The sequence below is a fragment of the Cavia porcellus genome, unplaced genomic scaffold, assembly GCF_034190915.1.
Source record: "Cavia porcellus strain 051 isolate PalLab524CR breed Dunkin Hartley unplaced genomic scaffold, mCavPor4.1 scaffold_10, whole genome shotgun sequence".
Lineage (NCBI taxonomy): Eukaryota > Metazoa > Chordata > Mammalia > Rodentia > Caviidae > Cavia > Cavia porcellus.
In genome coordinates, this window is record NW_026947493.1 from 64774780 (window position 1) to 64795026 (window position 20247).

Consider the following 20247-nt stretch of genomic DNA (forward strand, 5'->3'; position numbering starts at 1 on the left):
ATAATAGTATTTAACCATTAAAATTTTAAACAAAGAGTCAAATATATAGTTTGTGATACAGCACTTGTCTAGCATCTGCTAGCCCGGAGGTTCAATCCCCAACTCTAAAAAACTAAAACAAGATACTTCAAAATGCTATCAAAGTAATAATGTTTTTTTTCTTTTCAGCAATCTTGACACAGAAGAACTATGTGGTAAGTTCCTTTAAGACCAATCAAACCTATTACTTGTTTTAAAAGAGAAGAAAATGTTGCCTTATATATTTCTACACACCTTAAGTTAGTATCATAGATTAGGATTACTGGACCAAAATAAAAGATAAATCCAAGGATTTATCTTTATCCTTAAGTTTTGCTGAACTGTGTGTTTCTCTGCAGAAAAAAAAAAATGGGCCTCAATTTGTTCATGGAAGGAGAATTGTGACTGTAATCAGTGCTTTAGTTCACAAGCACTAATTTCCACAAGTTTGAATATATTTTTTAATTGGTGCTCCTGCAACTTCCTTGTTCTCTTCACAATATATTGGATAGGGACAATAATATTTCGCAATTATTGTTTTGCAAAGCTGTCTCCTTGAAAGGTAAGAATAAATTTTTCAAATTTTCTTAAACCAGTGTCAAACCTTAAACATCACTTAGAAAATAAGTAATTCCAAACAGAAGGAAGAGAAAACAGAAAGATTTTATATATTTATATGTATATATATATATACACACACACATATATGTGGTATATATATATATATATAGTATTACTAATACTATAAAATAGTAGTATAAAATACTACTAATTTCTATTAGTTCATTATTGAAAAGAAAGGTTTTGTTTCTACTGCTTGATCTATTTTTCATGCATATGTCTTGTAATCTGAGCAACTACTTTGAAGATAACATGTATTGTATTAGCCCTTGTTACTCTCCTATCTTGTTTTGAAATTTTATATCATTTTTATTGTTTTTTTCTCTTGAAAAGAAAAGAAAAAGGAAGAAAGAAAAAAAAAGATAACAAGTGATTCCAATAGGGGAAATAATCTTTACAATGGGCACTTCGTTTATTTTCTTCATCTGTGTAATTGGGTATACAGGCCAAAGATTAGAAGTATACAAAAGCAAATGCATCTAAAATTATTCATTTGTTATAAAAAGTTTTGGAGTATTATGAAACTATTCAATATGAAGTGACTATATTTCTCTGACTCCTGGAAGGTTTTAAATACATGTATAAAAATATGTCTTGTCTAATATGATGTTATTATCTTGGGGGCTTAAAACACTTGAGATGATTCAGTGTGAGTTTCTCTGTAATTCCTAATTGAATGAAAAGTCCTTCCTGAGTATGTTCTAGTTTTTCAAATTTTAGAGTTTGCCCAAAATACTAAAAAGACTATTTATAATATTTAAGACTGGTTATCTTTTATTTTGATAAAAAAAAAAGTAACATTGAGAGATATCATCTCAGAACAAAGTGTTGGAATAGATTTCAAGGCAATAACTGAACAAACAATTATGACAGCCCCTAGTGAGAGCTTTCCTGTTTTCCAGTGATCTTAAAACCCCTGTGCTCCTTTTCTTTCTCAGTGTACAGCCCAGGTTCAGAAATAAGAATTCAATTTAAAAAGCAAGGTATGACTACGAAGAAGCCAAGTGCTTTTAAATCTAAGTAGGTCATGCTTTTGCTGGTTACAAAACGCCAGCAAAAAGAATCCTGCTGTTGCTTTCACCGCAATGTGGGCAGTAGCTCAATTCACACATGGCTATCACCGTGCTAACAGAACAGTCCTTAGGAGCAGTGCCACCAGCTTTTATGATGAACAGTAGTCACCAAAAGATGGGGGTGGGATCCACATTCATCCATGAGTGGAAGTCCTTGTCAGTAAAGCAGAGAGAGAAGCTCGTCTTGATAAGCTCATGAAGGTGGGAATTCCAATGGCCTCAAAGATCTAGATATGTCAGGCCAAAGTAATCATTTCCTCAAAGCATTCAGTCTTTTTATTTTTATTTAACTTTGCCTGTATAGGCCCAGCTGATGAGAAAACAACTGTTCTAAGTGTTTTTAAGATTAAAAAAAAATTTAGCTGCTCTGTCTTATTTGCTATTTTGCCTGTCTATTGTCATTAAAGAATATTGTGTTAAATTCCACAGTCCCTTAAAAACTCTATAAAGTATGTATTCTCATTAATCATCTATAAAGATTTTTGTTTTCTATAATAAAGGAACTTAATTATCATGCTCTTCCTGTTTATTGAAAAGTTACACCATGATATCACCCCATAGTTTTAGTTAAATAACTAGTAGATGGAGCTTTACTTCTAACGAATTGCTCTGTTGTTTAGATCCAATGATTGTATTTCCAATCATGTTATAATCCTCCCCCTTTCTGTTCAAGAATATGCGTTTTAATTTCCAGAGTATCGTTTCATGTCTCGTTATTTTGTGAATATAAAGTAAATATTTAAGTTGGATTCTAATCAAAGCCAAATGCTTCAGTGCCAGCAAATAAATATGTAGATTCACACCCCACACAAGTTTCCCTTTGTGTGTGGGAGGGACAGTATTTGATTGACATAGAAAGGAGATTGTGTGTGCTTTTTCTTAGAAGCCTATTAAAAATTCCAACACTCTAAAGCTCTCATTTTGTTGTTTTGGCTTATTTTCTCAGCTTATTCAACTCTGAACCTACAATTCAAAATCTATTGAAATATTGATTTTTTTAAATAACTGATTTTAATTATTAAAGGAACACTAATTACTATTTTTCAAAAGTTAATGATACAAAATCACATAGGTATGTAAGCCAAAATGTTAAAGTTATTTCCTACCTCTCTTCACTTTTTCTGATCTTCACTGCTAACTGCTTTGAATGTATCCTTCCAGACATTTTGTGCATAGATTGACATTTATATAAATATATTTATTTATTGTTTTCCAACATTGAGATCATATAATGAGTATAATCACATACTCTTCTGTCTCACCTTATTACAAAGGCTGCATGGTGTTCCATTTGCATTCATTTTCTTCAACCAAATCCCTTTTAACAACTTTTCAGGTCACTTCAGCTTCCACTAGAGCAATTATTGAAATGAATATTCTCACATATATTATCTTTGTATACTTGTGTGTATCATTCTGTATGGAAAATCCCTCAAAGAATTGCTTATTCAAGGTTTTTCCAATGCACCCAGCCACCAGTACTTTACAGCAGTGCCTGATTGTTCATTCATGCTTCACACATCATTGCAAACCTCTTCCTTAGTGTAGCTTTTTGCCGTATGTTACAACTATCATCTAATATACAATTCAGTTTCACTCAGAAAATTGTATTTAAATCCTAGTGTCAAGGCTTTGTTTTATATTCATGTGATCTTTAGCTCTGTTCTAAAAAGTTCATGAACATAATATTACTTCCCTGACTCTTCCTGGTTTATGATCGTTTTTATAATTTGACTCATTTTTACTAAACTTGTTTGCAAATCTTGATAGCTAAGAATTTTGAAATATTTGTGGATTGATGAGGAGTAATTGTTATAAAATTCATGTAGCTTGGGTGCTTGATCTGAGAGCATATCTATGAGAAAATTTTGTGACCAGTGTAGAATATATAATAATGTATTTGCTCATCTAGTTGGTTAATACCAAATATTAAACTACTTTAACAAAGATGAAATATATAAATATAGTTATGAAAACCAAAGGTACAGGAAACTCACAGAATATAACTGTTTTAGTTTTTGTGCAAGATTCCTTTCAGGAGATCAGTACTAGGTGTCCCATTACACTAAAGAGCTCCCTCAACTTCACTGCCAGTAAGATGGGGTGCTGGAAAATGAGAAGACTAGGTTTTTTTCCAGGCTCTAAGTGCCAAGGCTACCTGGCAAACACCCTAGGTGAATGATTGTAAAATATTGAGTAAATATTGCTGTAAAATATTGCTGAGCTTCAATCTTCAAAATCACCTATAAATGAATAAATTTCTGATACTCAATCAGAGCATGCGGATCATAACTCCTTTCATGTTTCTATCCTACACACACAAACACACACACACACACACACCCCTCTATTGTTTTCTTTCCAGTTTAATCTATTGCTTGAGAAGCCCTAAAAAAGTATATGCTGTGTGTAATAAAGTTACCTTTTACAAAAAATTACAAAAATCAACACAGAAAACAAAATAAAAGTTTTTAGATAGAAACTGGCAAGATGCACCAGAAAAATGCAACCCTAGGCCTCCAGCATACCCAGACAAAGTCTAGGAGTCAGCAACATAGAGGAAAATGGAATAAACATACTTAATATTTCTGAAATGATAGTAAAGAAACAAATCCATGAAGCTCTAGAAGAAATCAGGTCAGAAATAATCTCTCAGGTGAAAAAAAGAAATGGCAACATTTATAAAGGAATTGCTTTATTTATAAAGGAATTGCTTAGCAAAACTAGAACAGAGGTAGATTTAAAAAATGATGATAGTAGGTACGGGGAAAAATGGCGGCGTGCTAGGGGATTGAGCGAAGAATCTCTCCAGAGAATTCAAACTCAAAGCTAAAAAAAAAAAAAAAAAAAAAAAAAAAGACAGCATGGAGAGGACCAGACAAATCCATAGCGATTCTTATCAACCAAGACAGTACAGCTGGAGGATTTAAAGTCGTGCTGAGACCGGAGGCTGCAAATCCCGCGCCCTTAAATCAACGAACAGACTCGTGGACCCAACACGAAAAGCTGAGTTGCTTTTGGGGACTGCGGAAACTGAGACCCAGATCGAGACTCCAGGCGGCAGCCAGTTCTGCACCGCTGCACCAGAGCAGATGTACAGAGCTCTGGCGTTTCGAATCTAAACGGTGCACAGAAATCTGACCAGTCAGCGCTGAGCCGCGAGGTGGGGAAAAGTGGACGGCTTGGTGTGTGGCGGTCCCGGAGCGGGGACTTGCACCGGACTCTGGTGAGTATAGAAAACCCCGCGGCGGCTGGGTTTGGCCAGAGAACAGCTGGCCCGCCACCACGGGGAAATCAATAACACAGAATCTGGTGCAGACATATTAGCCTGGCGGCAGAAATCGCAGCTTGGTGACATCACCAGGACCCCCTGTAGGGAGGGCTGGTGGAAGACATCTTGAGTCCTGGCAGAGTCTGATTGCTTGCTGGCTTCAGCTCCGCACGGAGAACTTAGTGGGAGCCATCTTGGTTTGGGGCAGATCTGCTTTTCTAGAGCTCCTATCACAGAGAGGTTTGGAAGAGAACGGCTGGGACCTGGGCAGAATCCTGTGCCATTACCCAGCTGCTTCTGATTCAGGGAGAACTGGCAGGAGCTGTTGGGGCTAGATCAGGCCTCTGCTTGGGGCCCAATGGGCGGATGCAGAATGGTCACAACTCAGTGACAACCAGAAAGTACAGCCTAATTTATGAACTAACTGACACAGAGGCTAGAGACTAGACTGTACCGCCCCTGCATCCCAGCCTACCCCAGATAACAGCAAATTGGGGAGGACAGCAAAAACTCAAGCCGGCACGCTTCTGAAAGGCCCTAAGCAATTCGGAGAGGGCCAGAGAACTCCAGGACAGTCTGAAAGAAACCAGAAACATGACAAGAGATAAAAATAAAAAAAAATCTCCAGCTGTTCAACAGGAGAAATTAAACCCAAGAGAACTAAACACTGAAGAGAACAAGCACAGTAACCATCCATTGCTCGACTCAGCATCAGCCGAAATTAAAAAGTATTTACATGATCTCATAGAGGAATTTAAAGATGTACTCCTGATCCAAGTGAGGCAAGATATAAAGAGATTAATTAAAGAAATGACAAGCCCTGCCCAAGAGAACACAGATGGAAGAACTGAGGAAATCAGAAAAGAAAGAGAAGCATCTGAAGAATTTAAGCATAACTTAGAATACATGAAACAGATCCAAAGAGAAAATCAGGAAATTAAAAACTCCATTGAATATTGGCAAAATGCCTTGACAGAAACTAAAGACAACCTTCTGAAACTTGAAGAGAGATTTAGGGCTTATGAACGTGAAAGAAAAAGCCTCTTAAAAATAACAAGGAACCAGAAAGAAGCAATTCTAAAACTGGAAGATGATAAAAAGATGCATAACCTAAGAATAAAGAATGTGAGTGAGGAAGCAGGAACATCCAAAAATGAAATACAAAAAATATTCACAGAGATATTAAAGCAAAATTTCCCATGTATAGCAAAAAGAAATGATATCCAGATAAAAGAAGCATACAGAACGCCAGCTACCTACAACCAAAACAGATCTACGCCTAGGCATATAATAATCGAGATCCCAGAAATCCACCAAAAAAACAGAATATTAAAAGCAGCCAGAGAAAAGATGCAGGTTACCTATAACAGGAAATCTATCAAAATAACGGCAGACTTATCAACACAAACTCTTAAGTCAAGAAGGGAGTGGGGAGTAATATTCCAAGTCCTGAAGGGAAAAAAATATGCAACCTAAGTTCATATATCCATCAAAACTCTCTCTAAAAATTAATGAAGAAATAAGATACTTTCAAGACAAGGAGGAACTGTGGGAGTTCGTGGCCACCAATCCAACCCTACAGAGAGCGCTGAAGGACATTACAGAGAAAGAGAGGAAGAAATATCAGGATTACAGCTACAGTGGCGGAGAGGCCTCAGTGTACGGGGCAGACCATGGAATGAGGGAATAAGGTGGACAAATTATAGCAGAAAAGTGGAGTAGCAGACATGAGGCAGAGACGGTAAGCTAGTCTTTGGTAGAGACAGCTCTGAAACTATATTTAAAAAAAAAAAAAAAAGCAGAGGTCATTGCTAATGGTGTATAACGATTTAAAAGACACAGTAGTCCTAGTGCCATATTTAGATTGAATTAAATTAGTTCTGGTCTGTCCACTCATATCAGATTTGAGGACACAGACCTCTAGAACCAAAAATAGCAGGTTATACCATGGTAACCATCCTTACTTTCCTATTGACTTAAGCTGAAATCCTGTATTACTTACATTGTCTTACTATGACTGATCTTAATTGTATCTGAATCATAAGACTATTGGTTGGCCTTGACTGATCCTATTTGAAATCCGTATGCGTGTTAGAATCAACCCTAAAAGTAGAGGAAACTACTCTGAGCATGACAGGATGTAAAGGATATCCATACTGGTATGAATCAGTAACAGCTCTCAAATACTACAATGCAGTCAAAGATAAGTTTTTATAAAAATAGGTGATAGTATATTTAACTATAATAAGCCAGTGTTGTCGACAAATCTATTGAAAATAACAAGAGAAAACATAGTAGCTACGGAAGATCATTTATATTATAGTTTTGTAAGTCTAATCCATTGCATGTTTATCTAGGAAATTGTTTCGCTGTCTTGTTATGAATTGGTTTTCCCTATAATACAGAGAGGATAGGAACAAATACTCTGAGGAAGAGACCTGAAAAACCCGAGGCTTATTTTGTAGCATTATAATATAAATTCTAGCAATCTATTGCTTGCTGATTAAAATGACTCTGGACTGGTTTCTTCAGCTCAACTTCAGCATATGCAGAGATGGGGACGGCTATCACAAAGAGAATGAGAGATGCGATGGTAGTTGGAAATGTCTTCCCTAATTTGGAACTTGAGGACCTAAAAAGACTCCATCATCCTGTAATGATTTGATTAGTTCTATAATATGCAATAAGTATAGAAAGTGGGTGAAGTTAGGGACAACTATCTGTAAGAAGCTAGAGACAGTTAGATAAGGTAGATCTCCAGTGGACTTGCTTTGAAATCTGTATTTCTTTAAATTGTTTTTTATTTTTTTTTTAAATGTTCTGTTCTGTTTTGATATGGTTAACCTTATCCTCTTAGAGATGTAAAACAAATAGGTGGGACTGATAATCATATTACGGAGCTTTTGTTCGGCCATAGAGCAGAATGGTTTGTAGGGTCACTTTTTTGAATGTCATTCTAAATACTTTAATTCTATAACCTAAACAGCCATTTCGAAGAAGACAATTTGTAACTTATCAACTGGCAATTTCTTACCTTTTGTTTGTCTGTAATTTAGTATTATTTTTCTACCCTTTTATTCTTTAATCTCCATGTATTTTTTTTTCTTTTCTTTTTTCGTTTCCTTTTCTTTAAATAAAAAAAAAAAATGATGATAGTAGAGACAGGATCGAAGCCATGAGTCCAGAAAAGAAACAGAATGCATGAAATGGATTCAAACAGATATCCAGGAAATTAAAAATTCCATTGAAAGCAGGCAAAATTGCTTGAACAAAATTGAAGACAGACTTTCAGACTTTGCAGACAGGCTCATGGCTACTGATTATGAAAGGAAAGATCTCTTGAAAATAACAAAAGATCAGGAAATAACAATTGAACAACTGTGAGATGATTCAAAAAACTAGTATAATAATTGTCAGTGCAAAAACAAGAGTCAACACAAATGACATAAAAAAATTATTTTCAGAAATAATAGCAGAAAATTTTCCAAGCATGAGAAAAGAATCAGATGTGCTGATAACTTAGGCATATAGAAGTCCAATAAGCCATAAGCAAAATAAATCTACACCAAGAGATATAACAATAAAGGTTCCAGAAATTCATCACAAAAAGAGAATGCTAAAAACTGTTACAGAAAAAAAAACCTATTACCTATAAATGAAAGTCCATCACAATCACAGCAGACCTCTCAACACAAACTCTAAAACCAAGAAGAACTTGGAGTAAAGTATTTCAAGTCCTGAAAGAAAAATACTTTCAAGCCAGATTCATATACCTGCAAAACTATCTTTCAAAATTAGTGGTGAAATAACACACTTTGACAAAGAAAAACAGATGAAATTCATGACCACAAAACCAACACTACAAAGGATACTTAAAGATGTTCTAGAAAAATATGAAAATGACTCCAATTTCAAGAACAGCAACAAAAAGGAACCCTAAACAGGGAAGGCAATTAAACAGAAAGGGAAAAGTAGAGAACCAAAAGCAGAAAAAGATAATTCCATACATATCAGTTATAACCATCAGTGTAAACAACCTCTCAAAAGAAACAGACTGGCAAAAAGTATCAAGAAACAAAATCCAACAATCTGTTGCACGAAAAGAACACATTTAACTCAAAAAGAAATTCATAGACTAATAATTCAAGTATGGAAAACAGTGTTCCAAGCAATAGGAACCCAGAAAAAAGCACAAATCACTGTTTAAAGATAATGTGAATTTCAAAGCAAGAATGATGAAAATATGTAAAGATGGCCACTACATACTTGTTAGGGGAAGAATTCAAGAGAAAGAGATAACAATCATAAACATGTATGCACCAAATATGGGAGCATCCAACTGTAAATGAAAAATATCAATAGACATTAAAAATCAGATAAACAATAACCCAACTGTAATGGGTGACCTTAATACCCTATTGGCACAAAGAGACAGATGAACTTGACAAAAATCAGCAAACAACAAAACTGAACCAAACCTATGAACAAACAGACTTAGAAGATGTTTGCAGAATGTTTCACCCAGAATACACATTTTTCTCAGCTGCACATAGCATGTTCTCAAAAATAGACCATTTACTAGCCAATAGAACATGCTTAAGATATAAATAAGGCCATTACATACTTGGTAGGGGAAAACTCATGGGGAAGAGATAAGTCATAAATATGTATACACCAAGTATGAGAGCACCCAACTATATAATATTAATATGTTTGAAAAATCAAATAAGTAATAACATGACAAAGATAAGCCAAATATATATTACTTATAATTATCAATGCAATTGTTTTCTTTACTTAAGTAAATGCAAAGCATTTGAAATTATCACATGCATATTACCTGACCATCATGCAATGAAATTGGAAATGAATGATAACAGAAACCACAGAAACTCCATAAACACATGAAAATTAAATAACAGCCTTCTGAAGAACCAATGGGTCATGGGTGAAATTAAAGAAAAAATTAAACAATATCTACAATCAAATTAAAATGCAAATACACCATGCCTGAACCTGTGGGAGGTCATGAGAACAGTCCTAAAAGGGAAATTTATAGTCGTGAATTCTCACATCGGGAAAATAGAATGAGCAAAAACAAACAACTTAGTGCTACACCACAGGCTTCTAGAAAAAGAAGAGCAAATCAAACCCAAAACCCATAAAAGGGAGCAAATTATAAAGATCAGAGCAGAAATTAATGCAATTGAGACAAAGAAAATAATAGAAATAATTAATAAACCAAGAGTTGGTTCTTCGAAAGAATAAATTAAATTGCTAAACCTGTAGCCAATCTTATCAAAAAAAAGGAAAAATGCTCAAATTCATGCACTGAGGAATGAAAAGGATGAGATCACTGCAGATCCTGTGGAAATTCAGAAGGTCATGAATACCTACTTCAAAAATCATTACTCACATAGGATGGAAACACAGAAGAAATGGACAGATTCCTACAAATGGGTGAATTACCAAAGCTGAATCAAGAGGATATAAAAATTCTGATTAACCCAAATTCAGTTAATGAAATTGAAAACATAATTAAAAATTTACCAATGAAGAAAAGCCCAGGACCCAGTGGATTCACAGCTGATTCATACAAGAAATTTAGAGAAGATTTAATGGCAATATTCCTCAAATTCTTCAATGAAATTGAAAGAAAAGCAGTTTTCTCTAACTCATTCCTAGCAAGTGTTACCCTGATACCAAAACTAGAGAAAGACGCAGCCATACCCAGCCAAAAAGGAAAACTATAAGCTAATCTCCCTAAGGACACAGATGCAAAAATCCTTAACAAAATACTAGCAGACAGAATGCAGTAAATCATCAAGAAGATTATACACCATGACCAAGTGAGATTCATCCAAGAAATGTATGAATGGTTCAACATACACAAATATAAATGTAACACACTCTCTCAACAGGCTAAATTTTAAAATCACATGATCATGTCAATAGATGCAGAAAAAGTAGAAAAATGAGGAAAATGAATTCCAACACTTATTCATGATTTTAAAATCCCTCCAGAAAATCAGAATAGATGGTTTTTATCTCAATGTGATAAAAAGTCATCTATGACAAACCAACAGCCAACATTATACTAAATGGCCAAAAGATGAAAGTTTTTACTCTAAAATCAGAAACAAGACAAGAATGTCCACTGTCACCACTCCTATTAAGTATAGTTCTGGAAATACTAGCCAGAGCAATTACACAAGAGAGAGAAATGAAAGGATTACAGATAGGGAAGGAAGAAGTTAAATTATCACTATTCACAGATGACATGATACTCTACATAGAAGATCCCAGAACCTCTATCAGAAGACTTCTAGAGCTAACAACTAAATTCAGCAGCATAGCAGGTCACAAAGTTGACACTCAAAAATTAATAACATTCCTGTACCAAAAAAGCAAACTCAATGAGAGAGAAATTAGGGAAAGCACACTTTCCGAATAGCACACAGAAAGAAGAAAAGTCACAATCCCTGATTAGAAATTATACTACAAAGCTTGTGATACTGGCACATGGTACTGGGGGAAAAAAAGCAGACCTGAGGATCAAGGTAACAGATTGTAAAATACAGCACAACTACAAAACACTCAGTCACCTTATATTTGACAAAGGGGCTAAACATGTTCAATGGAAGAAAGACAGCCACTTTAATAAATGGTGCTGGAAAAATTGGCTTTGCACATGCTGAAGATTAAACTAGACCAATGTCTATCACCATGCACTAAACTAAAGTCAAAATGGATCAAGGATCTAAATATTAAAACAGAAACACCAAATCTATGGAAAGAGAAAGTAAGTAGAACTCTTGAAGATATATGGGTAGGCAAAGAGTTCATGAACAACATGAAAACTGACTGAGAAGTATATCAAAGAATCAACAACTGGGATCTCATCTTATTAAAAAGTTTTTGCACCTCAAAATAAATATCAACAGAGTGAAGGAAAACCCAGAAATTATGAAAATATTGTAGTCAACTGTGTATCAGACAAATGACTTCTATATAGAATATACAAAGAATTTTAAAAAATCAGATCCCTCCAATTCAAAGCCCCAAACCAGAAACGGGCATCTGAGATACTTTGCAGATGGAGAGATACAAATGGAAAATAAATACATGAAAAAATGTTCAACATCATTGGTCTTCACGAAATGCAAGTTAAAAGAGCATTGGTACTCCATCTCATCCCAGAAAGAATGGCTATCAAGTATAAATCAACCTATAACAAATGATGACTGGGATGTGGAGGAAAAGGAACCCCTCTCCACTGTTTGTAGGAGTGTAGACAGGTGCTGACCTGTGGAAGTTCCTCAAAATCTAGAATTAGAGGTCCCATTCGACCCAGCAATTCCTCTTCTGGGTATCTTCCCAGAAGAATTAAAACATCATACCATAACAATATATGACACCCATGTTTATAGCAGCATAATTAGTAATAGGCAAATCTTGGAAACCCAAATATCCATCAACGGAGGAATGGATAAAAAAGATATATTTCTGTACAGTGGTTTACTACTCAGCTATATAGAAAGATAAATTCAAAGCTTTTATGGGTAAATGGATGCAACTTGAGACCATACTTATAAGTGAGATAAATCAGATTTGTATGTGCAAACATTGTATTGTCTCCCTAGTGTAAGAAACTGTTAAGAGTAATATACAAACTCTGCAGCAGATATTGTGAAAGGGAAAGAAACCACTCAAAAGGAGAGAATAACTGGGATAGGGGAAAGCATAAAAGAAGGAAGAAAATTATATATGAATATATATACATATATACACATATATATGTATATACACACACACAAGATAGCTAAGATAGTTATACTGATTTCTTTTAGTTTATTGAAAGGAATGCTCTGTGCTTTTATTATTTGATCAATTTTGAAAGCCTGCTTTGAAGATAATAATACCCAATATATTAACCACTATTAATTGTTATGAAATTCTGTACCATTTTTCTCTATAAAATTAAAAAAAAGAAATGAAAGGTTATTGAAGCAAGTATTTAAGGAATGTGTACCTATGTAACATTCAATTAGCCCTTTCCTAACTTAACGAGGTGCACCACACTATTTTCAAGGATTGAATAATCAAGAGTGCATTTTCTTTGTTGTCAAAAATATGTCACTTGCCCTTAACTATGTGTGCACAGACTGTATTTTGACAACCGTAATCTAGAATTTACTTATCGCTCACCTGTGTTTTTGTTATTCTCAGAGAATTCTTCATACTAACTAGAAAATCATTCAGTGGAACTTTCCACTTACTAGTAATGTCAACAAATATTTCCATCTGGAGGATTCAACAGATTTATCAAGGCAGTTTTCATCAACCATGCCATGATGAGGCTCAGTGATCTCAAGTGGTTTATATTTTTATTATTTTGTTTAAATTTATAAATACTTAAAACACATTAGAAATAATAATAAGCTATAATTCATCCAAATAAGAGTTTACAAGAATAATGCCTACTGGTTTTTCTGGTACTTGAATATTCTAAGTTTTTTAATACATGAACTTCTGCTAGATTTAGCTCTTTTTTGTTTGTTTGTTTGTTTCAGAAATGTATAGTTCCCTCCAAGTAAATATTAGGCTACACATTTCTCTCTGCTATATTTCTTATAATTTAAGAAACACTGAATCCAATGTTCAGTGCTTTTCATTTTAATCATAATATCCAATATGCTACCTGCTCCTCTTAACCAAACAGTGAGATAAAGGTGGATTTCACTCTCTGAAAAACATTTGTGAATTTGTTGAAAAAGGAATCACTATCAGAGCAGTCCCACGGCTGGTCCTGCAACATCGCTGTTCTCAAAAAAAGTAACAAAATGTAATTTAACTTTTTTCTAAAACTACTACATTAGTGAGATCATAATGATGTACTGCCAACGATGATTTTGGGGGGTCCCAGGATATAGCTCAGCAGTACAGGCATCTGCCTGGCAAGTGCAAGGTCTTTAGTTCAATTCCCAGCACACACAAAAAGTTTTTATTTATTTATTTAAAGTCTTGTCAGTAGATTCAGATTCATTTTCCCTATTTTTGTACCAATAATAGTAACTCCCTAGGGTTTCTTTTCCTTTTTTAAATGAAATTATTATATGGGTACCTTAGTATCACTAGAAACCTTTCCGGTTTTCATTTACAGCTGACATTTTACTTAGTTTATTCATTTATTAAATAAATTATCAGATGATTTTTGGTTTGATGGTTATCTACATCCAAATAGGAATTGATTTCAGTATTTTCACTTTTCAGAATATTTCTCCCAGCACTTGGGCGAGTATGAGAATGTCCTGGCAGCCCTTGAAGACCTGAACCTCTCCCTCCTCAAGGCCATGGGCAAAACAAAGAAAGTAAGGAAATGGTCTGTTTACTTTCTATCAAAATCTCTTCCTTAAAAAATACATCATTGAAAATCATACCTATTTCTTAATGTATCATGAAAATTTTGATTCTTTTTTATTTATGTATAATTATATATTTTCCAATTTATTTTTCTTGATATTAAATGAACTATTTTATTCACTCATAGTATGACAAATGCTGTATGCCAGAGATTGTAGTTTTGCTGATCACACAAAGATGCAAAACCCCAGCCAGGCAGCTCTTAGTCTGATGGGGATACAAGTGTGTAGATAAATAATTACATTACAGTGTGACAGAAAGAAGCAGACGACAGAAAGTCTAACACACTGAAGGATTTAAAGAGAAAGCTAAATCATTTTATGTAAAAGAATAAATTGTCTAGCTCTCTAGTTTTATAGAATAGTCAGATCCAGACAGAAGGGAAATAGGCAAAAGAGAAATAGAAGGAACATGTGCAGAGGCAGAGCCGGGGGGCCACAGGCACTCAAGCACTGAGAAGGAAAGAGAGAGAGACTTGTGCATGACAGGAATTGGAAGTGGGGTAAAAAGGGTACGCATCTTCCATGATGTCCCCAGTGCCAGAGAGAGCATGGAGGAGAAGGGAAGAGAGGGAGAGAGAGAAAGAAAGACAGAGAGAGAGAGAGAGAGAGAGAGAGAGAGAGAGAGAGAGAGAGAGAGAGAGAGCTTGAGTTCTTGAGAATTAAATAGGAGAATGGAAATAAATATGCAATGGAAATTTGGAGAATAAAGTTTAGACAGTCTCCCAAAATGCAGAGTACAACAAAAGATCAAAGCATCAGCTTATATCCTATACCCTGTTCCCCTGTACAAAGAGAGAACAAAGATAACAAAAAACAATTGGAATAGATTTTTTCCTAGATTTCTTCAGGAGAATTTGGAAATGGATAGTAACCTTGTCCCTTGGGAATCGCTGGGTGGAAATACTCATTTTTAAAATCTCTGATACAGCTGGCCTCTTCTTGTTTTTTAGGTTTCATCTTAAATAACTTAGCCTTAGAAAGGTCTTCATTGATCACATACCTAAGGTTATCTCCACTAGGGTATCTCATTTGCTCCTTGCTAATAACCAGCATAAGTGGGCAGGGAATATAGCTCAGCAGCACAACACTCACCTGACCACCTCACCATGTGAGGTCATGAGTTCAATTCCCAGTACCTCCCTCAAAAAACTCAGCATAAGTAAATGTATACTTTTTTCTTACTTTTTGTCTGTAGAGAGCTAGAAGAATCAGTGTATTTTTTTCTTATGCTTATCTGAGCCTAGCATAGGACCTGACAATTAAAATTCACTCAAAAATTGACTGATATGTTTACTAAATGTGTTAACTGAATGAATATTCATACAGTTCCATAAGCTAAATGCTTTTGCTCCATAAAGAAACTGGCCCCTAAGTTTATTTAAAATGTTTTCAGATTTCTTTTAATAGACAGAAAAGGCAATCATGTTATCTTTCTTGTTTTATTATAAAAGTGCGATAAAATATGTTCTTTATCTTTGTAATAATACAATGAGGTTTTATAGAGCTCCAGTTGAAATCAACCTGTTATTTTGGTCTCTTCAGATTACAAAAATCTTTGTCTTGACAATGACCCATAAAAACAAATTTGATTCATAGGATAATACTGCTTAATCAAAGAAAACATACATGTTTGAATTTTTTAAAAATGGGGAAAGAAAGAAAAGGACTGGTAGAAAATAAAATTAGAAACAATCCCTTAGTGTGACAATTTTAAAATGAGTGACATGCAGGATTTTGACATTTTTCAAGCCATTTGAACTGGTATCTTCCCCAGACTGTCTAGCACAATGAAGCCCTCTGAGTGAAACTGCCAGGATTTCTGTTTGAGAGTCTCAGGATATTTTTACTTGGATGAAAAGTTCTGTCTCAGTAGGAAAGGCTGACTATTCCAGGCTTTTATGAAAATAAAATGCAAGTCATTTGTGATCTCTCTCGACTGGCAGTATGTCTGTTTGCTGTGTCAGAGCATAGATAAAATGGGTCCTAACTGCTTAACCGAAACCCCGGGTGGTGACTCAGGACAGATATGGCATCCGTCATTATGTCACCTCTTCTCTTTCTTAATCCCAGGCTTTTGGCAGATCTGGCAGATCTTTTGGTACTTGCTTATATTTATTAAACAAAGCATCACATGTCAAATTCCAAGTGGTCACTGGACAGCACACACAGAACACACACAGAACTGGGTTTGTCAGTCAGTTTTTCACCTTTCTGTAGAGTGGATAGTAAACTAACTCACATCGTCGTTATGGGACATGATTGTAACTCAAAGCAAATTTGGAATTCCAATGCTAAAGCTAAGATTCCTTATGTGATATAACAGGGACCAAGAAGCCGGCCCTGCAGATACCTAAGAAGTAAATGAACCTTGGCATCTCTTTTCATTTTATACGCCTCCTTCATTACCTTAGCTACAGGTCAGGTCACACTACTCAGCTCTGCATGTAGGCATGTTCATGCCTTAAGGAGCATCTGCCTACAAACTGCTGACACAGGAGCTGTCAACCCTAATGTCACCTCACCTATCTCATCCTCCTTCAGTGCTAAGGATACCAAGATAATATTTTTAAGATTTGCAGGAATATTCAGTTGTCAGCTTTTAAATCTGCTGCTCCAGATTCCCAGAGCAGCCCCTAAAAAGTTTCCAATCGTTGTCCTGAGTCTGCAGTCACGATGGATTCCAGGAAAAGCAGAGCTTTACAGAACAGATCACCTCATAATGAGACTGTCTCCCGTTTGGAAGCACTTACCCCACCATGGAACGGAGGCTGCCTCTATGAGCAGGAGCAGTTGTTTCATGGGAATCAATTACTATAGGTCTTCTGACAAGCCATCCCTCAGGGCTCGTCCTAGATAAAGATCAACCTGACCACATCTTCACCAGGATTACCTACTCTGCCGGCTAAAAAACAACGCAACCCTTGTTTTTATTCCAATTCATGTCTTGTTCCTCTTTTCTATAAAACCTTAAAGTTCTTGTCCACCCCTCAGTGACAGATTCTGAGCTTCTTTATCTGTCCTTCCCGGCATGACCATACATGAAAGCTTCTTTTCCTGCCCTCCACCACTGTCCCTCTCCTTCACCGATTCTTGGGGTCAGGTGACCAACCTGTTCTTCAGAATTCCCAGAGCAAAGACTTTCTCCCTAAAACTCCAGTAACACAATGAACACCAATGGTACTCCCTATTCATTGGCAAAATTCAAAAAGAGATTATTTTAAACTAAAGTAAAGAATGATATTCTTAATTGTTTCAAATTTCATGATCACCTTATTAGCGTGGCTCTGGGAAATTTCCAAAATAAAAGTGCGTGTACGTGCTTGTGTACGTGTATGTGTATATGTACGTGTACGTGTAGCATTCTTCTAAAAATTATTTTTCCAAGAAGCACATCTTACAATGATACTGAGGGAAAGATAAATGACTGAGCACAGCTGAACCTCTGCCACTTTTGATCTTCTATCCCTGTCACTTCTTTCTCTGGCATCTCTATACTGCTTTACCTCAACTTTGCAATCTGTCCTTACTTAGGTTCTCATTTTTAGGCTTCCCTAGTCTTCATAATGCTTTCATATTTAAAGATTACAATCTTTTTGTTTATGTCTTACAGTGAAAAAGAAAAATTATTACTAGGTCTCCACATTTCTATATGGGGAAAACTATTAATTATTATATTCTGTACAGAATTTGTCATGAAAAAGACCCTTTTTTTCAGGCAGCATATCAGCATTGAAATGATATCATATGTGATAGTAAAAAATAACCTCTTAGATTACATAAAATAAGCATACTCATTCTTTATTATGGTTTCATTGTAATCCTTTAAGTATGGATTAAAAGTAAAATGAAACATTATTTTGGGACTTCAGAATAACCATAAGAAAATATTTTCCAAAAAACTTGGCGCACCCTTTGTTCCCTGAGATGATCTGTTTTATGTGAGTGTTTAGGGAAGAAGTAGAGACTAGGAATGTGAGAAATAGAGAAGCAACTTTAGGTTTCAACTTTGACCTGATAGGAGAGAACAAGCCTGAAAATCTGGCTTGCCATCGTGGCCAGACATCCTTGTCCAGAACCTGGTAAAAGGGAACCCCAGTTGCTTGCAAAGGTCGCTCTATTAGATCCTGAGGGACATGGTCCTGTCAGAGGAGATCCACGCTCTGCTGATGACTATGCAGTGCCTGCCGACTCGGAGAGTAGGAAGGGAATAAGAAACCTACCTCCCCTGACTGGCAGGGAGTGGTGGAATCCAGACAACTGGTAGTGCTTTCAGCTCACACAAGCAGGACACTGGGATAATCCACAGACAAGAAAAGGCCTGGCTGGGATGGGTGTCTATGAGGACAGAGGCCAGAAGCTCATATCAAAGTCTGAGCAGGCTCAGGCCTTGGGCTGGTGCCTGCCTGGCAACTGTGTCACTAATTCTTCATAGCCGTTGCTGAAGCCCACAGCACGCCTGGCAGCCCACTGATTTCCCTGGGCCAAGTTACCACACAAAGCCTAATACCTCTTCTTTCCTGCCAATGTAGGGATTGAGTGGCTATGGAGAAAAAAGGATGGGGAGTATCAGTGAATGCCAGCTAGCATTTATTCGTACAGTGTACAGTGCCTTGGACGTCTCAGAGCTCTTTAATGCTCATTATTTTATTTACTGTTTATAACATCTTGGAAATGCTAGACAATCAGTAAATGAAGAGATTAAGTTATACAATGGTTAACTGATTTACTTATATCATAGAGAGAAATATCTAAAGCCAAATAATTCTCATTTTAAAATGTTTAATTTAAAATTTTTGTGGCTCCATATTGAACATATTACAAATATAACATACCAAGTCACAATCTTGACATGCAAAAAATTTTCTGGTTTTACATACCTTTCATGTGTGTGTGTGTGTGTGTGTGTGTGTGAGAGAGAGAGAGAGAGAGAGAGAGACAGAGACAGAGACAGAGACAGAGACAGAGACAGAGACAGAGAGAGAAATTGAGACTGAACGGAGGGCCTCATGCATACTAGTCAAGCAAGTCTACTGTCCTACCACTGAAACTATACCCCCAGCCCCACCTTTGGGATTTAAAACAGTTGAACTCCTGAATTCAGCTGTGTATCAGCACAGACATAGAGAATTCCAGCCTTTGTATTAGAATTCTTTTCAGGTTTGGTTTTGACAAATGAAGAAATAGGTGTCCAGAGCTTGGTGTAATATGTGAAGACCATGAGAAAGGAATTATGAAGAGGAACAGATGATAATTAAATATTGACATGATCATCAAATACTGAAATAAAAAAATGAAAGTACATAAAGTTCTAGGCAGGGAAATTCATATAGTAGTTTGTTGTCATCTGAGAAGTAGGTGGAATTCTAGTTAGAAAATAAGAGATGTTAACATGCGTGTCAAGCAAGGAATGTTTAGCTTTCTACTTACTAAAAGAATGAAATGCATTTCTCTAAAGAAGCCAGTATATTTCAGAGCAATAAGCACTACATTGGTGGCCTTCTGAGCACTGGATAGGATCTCAAAGCATCTGATTGGTAGTCTATTTGGTTGTTTTTACCCCAATAACTAATTATTCTAGAACTACTTTTTGAATAAGCTGGCGTTTGTCCATTCATTTAAAATATCATAATTACCATTTGCTGAATATTTATTATAGGTATTAGTTTTATGTCAACGTTCACTATCTTGTCCCAAAGACAAAAAGTGTCTTCCTATACCATGGCTTATTATTGAGTTCGTGAATACTTAGGCATATTATTTTAAAATATGAAAGTCTAAGTCTTTCCTTACTATTCTTCTTTCACAAAGAATCTTTCCTTTTTTTGCCATAATTGCATAA

The 20247-nt window shown here is 35.6% G+C and overlaps 1 protein-coding gene across 2 annotated transcripts in view; it reads left to right on the forward strand.

Moving 5' to 3' along the window:
- The window catches only part of Necab1 (N-terminal EF-hand calcium binding protein 1), a 157428-nt gene that overhangs the window by 74544 nt on the left and 62637 nt on the right, over window positions 1-20247 (forward strand). For both annotated transcript variants that reach the window (XM_003479884.5, XM_063257540.1), the window contains exons 4-5: window positions 169-194; window positions 14257-14354. In XM_003479884.5, the coding sequence (XP_003479932.3) occupies window positions 169-194; window positions 14257-14354 (124 nt within the window). The remainder of the gene's footprint in view (window positions 1-168; window positions 195-14256; window positions 14355-20247) is intronic.